The following is an 8,420-nucleotide window of genomic DNA, read 5'->3' as shown; positions in this document are numbered from 1 at the left end:
CGCAGTTTCCGGGCCTGCGTCAGGACTGTGGCCAGGTGTCTACAAGCTTGTGAGGTCACTCCACAGCCCTGCAAACTGAGCGCTTTCAGTCTGCAGTTTTTATCAGTCAACCCCTCCACGAGTGTCCTGACTCCATTATCACTGATGCTGTTGTATCCCAGGTCCAGTTTTCTCAGGTAAGATTCTTTGGTGCTTAGGACTGCTGCCAAAGCTGGACAACACTTGTCTGTCAGGTTAGAGAATCGCAGCCTGCACAGACATAGGAGTTAATGACATCAACATTATTAAGGTACATACAACTGGCAATATTACTTTCACTGGTCAACAAATGCCACTACTAAGTAATGGCTGTGTACATGGGCAAACTACAAGACAATAGGCCCTTGGGCACAGACGTGTACAAGGCCTCTACCTTTCCAGCATTTCTAGGAACAAGACTCAGTTTGAACAACAATGCAATTTGTAGCCAAAAAATAGGAGAGGTGCCAAACATATTGACACCCCTGCATTTCTATCAGATAACACAACACTTCTTCCAGAAAGCTCTTGCAATCAAATTCTCTGGTATTCTACAGTGTATTTTTTTCCTTTGCATTGAAACAACACAAAAAAGCCAAATCTGATACAGTCCACACAGAACTCCAAAAACTGAACTGGACCTTTTCAAAATGAGGGTAGTGTGTGTAGTTTTCTGATATACGTCTACCTTCAGGCTTCTGTCGAGTCTCAAGTGGACTGCACAATCCAAAAAGGCCAGACAGTCATCTCTGGCATCCTCCCGAGTGAACTTGATGTTGTCATCCACAGAGTTGATATGTTTGGTGAAAGCCTAATCAGGACCCAGGAGGTAGAGGCTTTCACCAAACATATCAATTCTGTGGATGACAACATCAAATTCACTCGGGAGGATGCCAGAGATGACTGTCTGGCCTTTTTGGATTGTGCAGTCCACTTGAGACTCGACAGAAGCCTGAAGGTAGAAGTATATAGAAAACCTACACACACAGATCAGTACCTGCTTTTTGACTCACACCATCCACTTCAACACAAACTGGGAGTCATCAGAACTTTAAATCACAGGGCAGAGGAAGTGCCCACAACTGCAGAAGGGGCCAAGAAGGAGAAATTACACATCCATAACTCCCTTAGGGCTTGTGGATACCCTAAGGACTTGTACATTGGTGAAACTAAGCAGCCGCTTCACAAACGCATGGCCCAACACAGGAGGGCCAACTCCAGTGGACCAGAATCAGCAGTCCACCTCCACCTGAAGGACAAAGGACATTCTTTTGAGGACAGTGAAGTCTAGATCCTCTCCAGAGAACATCGCTGGTTTGAGAGAGGAGTTAAGGAAGCTATTTTTGTAAAAATGGAACACTCCTCACTAAATAGGAGTGGTGGACTAAGACACAACTTGTCTTCCATCTACAATCCTGTTTTGAGATGTCTGCCCAAACATGCCCACCAGGACAATAGGCGTCAGTCAACAGGGGAGGATTCAGAGACAGGTAACGACTCTCACCGATACTGGGCTATAACAACTCAGTCTTTAAGGGACATTGTTGGCCTTCAAAGGACTGAAACACCACTGAGGGGGATAAATATCTCCGACTCAACACCAGTCAGTCAGAACTGAAGAAGCCTCTTGGATGAGAGGTGAAACGTCTTCGACCTAGAAATCTAGTCCAGTTGATTTTTATAAGTTTTTTTTTTTCAGCTTATTATGACCTGGATGACTGAGAATCTGCACAGACATCCTTCAAAGAAAAGAACATGGTCCCTACAGTCAAACATGGTGAAGGTTCACTGATGTGTTATGGTTGCTTTGCTGCTTCGCTGGATGTTTTGACTGTGTGTATTCATAATGAAATCTGAAGCCTACCAGTGAATTCTGGGGCCCGACGTCAGAAAGCTGGGTCTCCATCAGAGGTCATGGGTCTTACAGCAGGACAACAACCCAAAGCAGATTTAAAAAAACACCAGAAATGGTTTCAGACAATGAGCTGGAGAGTTCTGAAGTGGCCATCAACGAGTCCAGATCTAAAACCCATAGAGCATCTGTGGAGAGGTCTCAGAACAGCAGCTGGGAAAAGGAACCCTTCAGATCTGAGAGACCTGGAGCAGTTGGCAAAAGAAGAGTGGTCCAAAACTCCAGTAGAGATGTATAAGAAACTCACTGATACAGGAAGAGACTGATTTCAGTTATTTTGTCCAAAGGGTGTGCTACCAAATATTAAGTTGAGGGTGTTTATTAATTCTGCCCAGTCCATTTCTGGAATTCTATGTGGAAGGTATCAGATTTGGCTTTTTCCCTCTGTTTTTTGTGTTGTTCCAATGCAAACAAAAGAAATAAACAAGAATTTGTGATTGCAACAATTTTCTGAGATGTGGTGTGTTATCTGACAGAAATGCAGGGGTGCTGTCAAACAGAAGGTTCACTACAGCCAAATGTATATTTTATTATTTTCTCAGTTACTCCTATTGGTAGATAACTTTAAATAATACTGACTGCATTTCCAAGGGTTTTGAGGTGGTCAAATCTCAGATGTTTGCCACAACCCAAATATGACCAAAGCAAACAGACTTGATGATGATAATCACCAAGTCTCAGTACTTCAGTTGTACTGGAGTTTCAGGTGCTGGTATATCCAAAATCTTGCTGCGTTCACATGAAACCATTACAGCATGTACATGAACAAGTGTGTGTGTGTGTGTGTGTGTGTGTGTGATTTACGAAAGCTGATCATTTTAAGGACTTATCAAATTGATTTTGCGGAAATGAAAGACCAACATGAAATAAGTGTAAATGTCCAAATATTTATGGAATGTATGTATAGAAATGAGCCTGAATCCACTGAAAACACTCTTACATGGCTTTCCTTGATTTCAGAATTGCTGGGAGCTGCCTGAGGAGTCTTTCATCAGATCTCATGGACACTTGCATCTCAAAATTATCCTGCATCCCTTCAAGAGCTCTCGTAATTTGGACCATTAACTTCCAGCGTTGTGGTGTGGTTTGACAAAATGGAGAGACTCCAGACTTCAGAAAATCATTGACCTCATTCAGTAAAGCCTGGCTGTCGTACTCCCTCAGACAGTGGAATAGGCCCACAGAGCTTCTCTCCAGGATCATCGTCTTGGTGTACGTAAACAGCCGATCTTTGGGCTCCAAAGTACCACGCTCCTTTATGAGGCCAAAGATGAAGCGTAAGAAGACATCAAATTTTCCTGTAGCATTCCGCAGTGCCTTGTCCACCAGCTCCCGACAACAACCAGACCGTAGAGGCAAAGGATTTTCTTCAATGTCATCCAATTTAGCTGATGCAGCCAAGAACTCCTGAATGCTTGAGTGACCAAAGCGAAACACTATGGTGTTACACAGCCCCTTCTCTTCTCTCAACACAAACGGCCACTCTTTAGAGAAAGAGGACGCTTCCTCAATACTTATGTCACTCTGTAAAAGGTCACCCTCAGACATGAGATTATTCTCTGCCATTCGAAGCAGTGCCAGCCGTTTTAGCTTGGCAAAAACAGCTGAGTTTGATGCTTTGACCACATTTGTATAAATCTGGGTTAGATTCAAGGGACTGATTTTAAATCCATCATCTGCTTTTAGAAGATTCTTAAAAGCATTTGCCATAATGATGCAGATTACAGGTATCTGACAAAGGAAGTCCAGACTCTTTGACATTTTCACATGGTCAATGGCTCTGTGGGTCAGCTCATCATTACCAATAACTGTCCTGAAGTGCTGCTCCTTCTGTTCATCACTGAACCCCTGGACCTCAGTCACTTTTAGCAAGTAGTGCTGAGGGATTTGAGTTGCCGCTGCATACCGGGTCGTTATCCATACATGAGAATTAGGAAGTAAATTCCCCCTGATCAGGTTGGTCACAAGAACAGTTACTCTGGATGCCTCAGAAACATCACTTACTGCTGGACAACTGAAGTTTATTAAGTGATCAAACTCATCCAGTCCATCAAGGACAAACCACACGTTGCTTTTATTTAGGCTGGAAGCATTGAGTTCCTTCAGCTCAGGGTAAAACATCAGCAGAAGTTCAATCAGGCTCAACTCAAACATTTGGAAATTTAACTCCCAGACGGCAAGAGGAAGGAGCAGATAGATATCATGGTATCCTTTCCCCTCAGCCCATTCGAGTGCACACCTCTGCACCACTGTGGTTTTTCCAGCTCCACTCACTCCCAATGTGAGGACTGTTTTTCTGCTGCTACTATGTTTGCACTCACATGATAAAATATCTGTGAGCGGGACAGTTGTAGAAACAGTCCAAGTGTGAAGGTGGGATTTGTCAACATACAAGAAGTCATGTTTATGCAAATTAGAAAATGAGTAGTCATCCTTATAGCAAAGTCTTGCATGGAGTAATGGATTTTCAGAATACGCTTCATTCAGTGCCTGATATTTGTTCTTCAGTGTGGTCTGGAGATGGGTTCGCAGATCCATCACAGATAGTTTCCTGAAAAAATGGGAAGGTGGTGAGTGTACAAAACAAAGGCTACAAATGAATGTTAGGCTGTGCCATAGAGCAACAGTTGTTTTGTCTGCAAGAGACTTTAACTTGTGCTGGTTGCTTTAAATCCTAACTCATCTCTCTATACAGTATATACAAATGCAATTCCATTGATAACTAGTGTGCGCTGTGGAGACTTTTTCATCATCTCAAACATTTTTTACACTTAGTCTTAACTGTACTGCATTTTGTCACATCATCAAGACATTAATTTGAACTAGAATGGGCTACTGCACAGTCACAGCCAACCATAAAATGTATGCTTTGGTCCATTACAGCATTACACGACACGGCTCCAGACCAACATCTTATACTGATGGCACTGGTGCGGTCAAGTCTCTCAGATGGTCTACAGGCATACAGGGCATCTGCATTGCTGTGTGCTTATTCGTTTTCTATTTATGACTTCTTTGCATGTATATTTAAATAATGCAATAAAAATATATTGTAATCATTGCCTTGACAGTACAGCACTGTACAAAAAGTGATCTATGCAAGAAACAGACTACATTCTGTGAGCGCACAGGTTATTACTGTAAAAAGGCATTGCCCACTTTGTCTACACCTACATCTGCTTTAGTCTGGATCAAACTGTCATAAGTCTCAAAAACAGACCCAGCATACCACCCTATCCCCATTGCAAAACATGACCATTTTAGGAAAGTGTAGGCCAGATGAATAGTGAATGACCGCAGAATTTTGCCTATTCTTTTACCATGGCTCTTGAGCTGCTTTTGTGTGTTAATGTGGAAATAGTTTATTGTGCGTGGATGGCGACTGCAAGTATATGCTGGTAGATCAGAAGTGGTATGGCAATGCAAAAAGGCAGATGCCACTATAGATAAACAGTAACATGCCAATCTTAGTCGGTACCTGCCATTACATTAGCAGTGACATGGTGAGCTCAGTGGGCACTTGCATTACATAAGCAGTCGCATACCTGTATGTGAAGCAGCACCCCCCCCCCTGCCATTAGCAGTGGCAGGTGCCCTTTCACCTCGGCATGCCACTGCTTATCCAGTGCCTTCCCAAAACAGAATGTGCTATTACAAAGGCAGTGTCATGCCTGTTGCAAACGGGACCTGCCATTATATAACCAGTGGCATGGCAATAGAGCCTACAACAGGGTTTCTCAACGTCCAGATCCGGACCTGACAGCAAGTCAATCTGGACCCAGCCCACACCTCGTATAAGGAATGCAATAATACAATATAATGAAGTATATGTTTCCTACTTTGAAAATGCTTTATACTTATCAATGTGTTACACCGTTGTCACTGCAACGTTGACAGCCGGCAAGTAAATGATGTTTAACCTCAACAAGTGACACAGCTCAAGGGTCAGCTAACAGGTGACCGAGTCAGCTAACAGGCATTCACGTTCTGTCCTTTGGTCACAAGAAAGCAAGACTTTGGCATCAGTGCACAATATATGTCACTAATGTGATGAGGATGCCACTATCCAAATATGCAAAGAAAAGTTGGCCAAGAAAACCAAGTTTTCAGAAATGAGTGGACAGAGAAATATGCCTTCATTTTGCCCCAGTCCAGCACAAGGCCCTTGTATTTGATTTGCACAGAGATTGAGAATACAGATGTGAGGACAGCAAGACTTTGTTAAAATCTTCCTAAGAATCAACAAAGAAGTTGTTTGTGAGATCTATGACACAGCAAGAGAGAGCTACTACTGATGCCCCGGACAGAATAGCTGTGGCATTTTTCCACTAGGCTTGAATGTATTTTGTCTCTGACCACCTTAAGCTTGAATGTACACGTGTAGTGTTGTACTGGACTACCTTATATTCAGAGGTGTTCCTAATATTCTGACCCTCTCATGTAATCAGGGAGGACAAAAATATAGAGACACCTCTAAATATAATGTGGTCCAGCACAACACCACCTTTAACGATGACATCAATAATAAACACATAACTGAATTTATACATTTATGACAATTCCACCAAAAACTGAAACATTTTGAGCTTCATAAACAAAGATGTTAAGTGTTGCATTGGATTACATACAGTTGTACCTAATAAAGTGGCTGGGTGAGTGTACATTGCTTTTAAGTTATAAGCAAGTTTAATAAAAGTCGTTTGCTTATCACTAATTATTCTGGATCTTTGACTTGAACAGAAATCCACGTGAGAACCCCTGACCTACAATATGTAGCAGGTAGACTTATTTAACATATACTTAGGATTTACGGCAGTAACTGTCGTAAAACCACAGTGCTACAGTGACTGTCCAATTGCCCTGTACCAGTTCCAAGCGGTATCTGCCAGTGGAGAGAGACTGGCATACTGCTTCAGAATCGTCAGGTGCCACTAGGGAAAAGTAGTAAAGGCAAAGGCCACTTTCCGATCTCGGCTATTCACTTTTCCAGGACGCTACAAATACGGACGTAGTCCCCCCCCCACCACCACCAAGCTGCCTGCTTTCTTTGCTGGAAAAAGTACCGTGAACAAACTTACTGATATACAAAAAAGGTGCAGATAGTACGAGTGGCCACACATTTTCTTTCATTTGTTGAAAACGGTTGACGTTATTAGAAAAAATGGGTCCTTCCTCGACAGAGTTAGTCTAAACGCACGAAATCTCCCCTTGGCCAGTCGCCTACAAATAAGACCATGATCATCAATTACACAAATATATCTATTAAACTTACCCCCATGTATAAGTACCTATCAAAGTACTGCCACCAGGCTGCAAATGTCCTGGTGCTTTACTTTCACGATTTTTACCTTCACAACGCTCCCAGATGTTTTTTACTGGAGTGTCCTAGTAACTGGTCCCGCTCTCTATATTTGTTTTTACTTATTTAATTATTTGTTCATTGTTCACTGATAAATACAAGCTAAATATTCGATACCAAGTTACTGCAACAAACCACAGCGAAAAACACATTAACCAATTCACTGCATGTCATACAAAGCGCTACACTGTAATTGTAACGTTAAATCCAATCTAGACAGGTGAGAAAGGGAAATTAAGTCATTTCCTCAGAGCTACCGCTAGTTAAGCTACTAGGACTTAGCTAGCTAAATAGTAATTCGTGTTAATACACTCCTGCTGTTAAGTGATTCATTTATTGACCGATTCATTTTACCTTGTGTGACAAACTTACCAAGAATAATGAGCACACAACTCTTCGTGGAAACGGAGATGAGAGAGCGGCGTTCACGTGACTGGTCAACAGTGAAACGTCAAGAAAAAAAAACAGACAAAAATGATGTAACACTAGGAATGTTGCCAAAACTAATGAGAACTTCAAACTAAGGCCGCGTCCTGGATAGCAGAGGAAGGAGTACGTAGGTTCCTCAACGAGATGGGTGGGTGTGCCAAGAACGCATAAACTTCAATAGACCTGTCTTGGTGCTGCCCCTTGCTGGTCAGTAGTCTACTGTCCGTGGTGGTGGAGCATTAGGATTGCCTAAAGCCGATTACAGCTATAAGGAAGGAAAATGTAGGTCAGATTAGCGTTACACTAAAATATAGTGTCAAAGACACCTAGAAGCTCTGCATGACCTGCTCCTCTGGGACATCTTGGCATTATTAACCTAACTGCATGACTGGACATTTCACAGACACAGCTGATAGTCTTAGCAGCGTGGTTCTAGGAATGACAGTGTTGGTCAGTCAGAAAATTGTGAGCTATTCAGAAACCAAAGAATAATGAAATGTAAAAAAAAAATGTAATGTTTTATTTTACAGGTCTCTTACATCCTAATAAATTCCTGAAAGTTTCCTGGAAAGGACCATGTAGTTTTGTACTGAGACAGCTCTCAGACTGAAGGCAAACTAGATTTGAGAATGCCATTGCTATATATATCTTATTATTGGATTATAAATAGATGCTTTATTGAATGCATCACATTTAATATTG

At 42.1% G+C, this 8,420-nt stretch overlaps 1 protein-coding gene across 1 annotated transcript; it reads right to left on the bottom strand.

The window, feature by feature from the left end:
- Positions 1-2: 2 nt before the first annotated feature.
- On the bottom strand, positions 3-8,048 carry LOC109956817 (protein NLRC3-like; the record flags this gene model as incomplete). Its single annotated transcript, XM_020594180.1, has 3 exons — positions 7,662-8,048; positions 2,871-4,481; positions 3-249 (listed from the first exon to the last, which is right to left on the bottom strand). Coding segments are annotated over exons 2-3 (1,845 nt in total), but the record flags the coding sequence as incomplete, so codon positions are not given.
- Positions 8,049-8,420: the final 372 nt, after the last annotated feature.

This window comes from Monopterus albus, unplaced genomic scaffold (genome assembly GCF_001952655.1).
Source record: "Monopterus albus unplaced genomic scaffold, M_albus_1.0 scaffold22.1, whole genome shotgun sequence".
In the NCBI taxonomy this organism is placed as follows: domain Eukaryota; kingdom Metazoa; phylum Chordata; class Actinopteri; order Synbranchiformes; family Synbranchidae; genus Monopterus; species Monopterus albus.
Note: the sequence above shows the minus strand (reverse complement) of the source record. Positions and strands in the feature narration are given on the sequence as shown.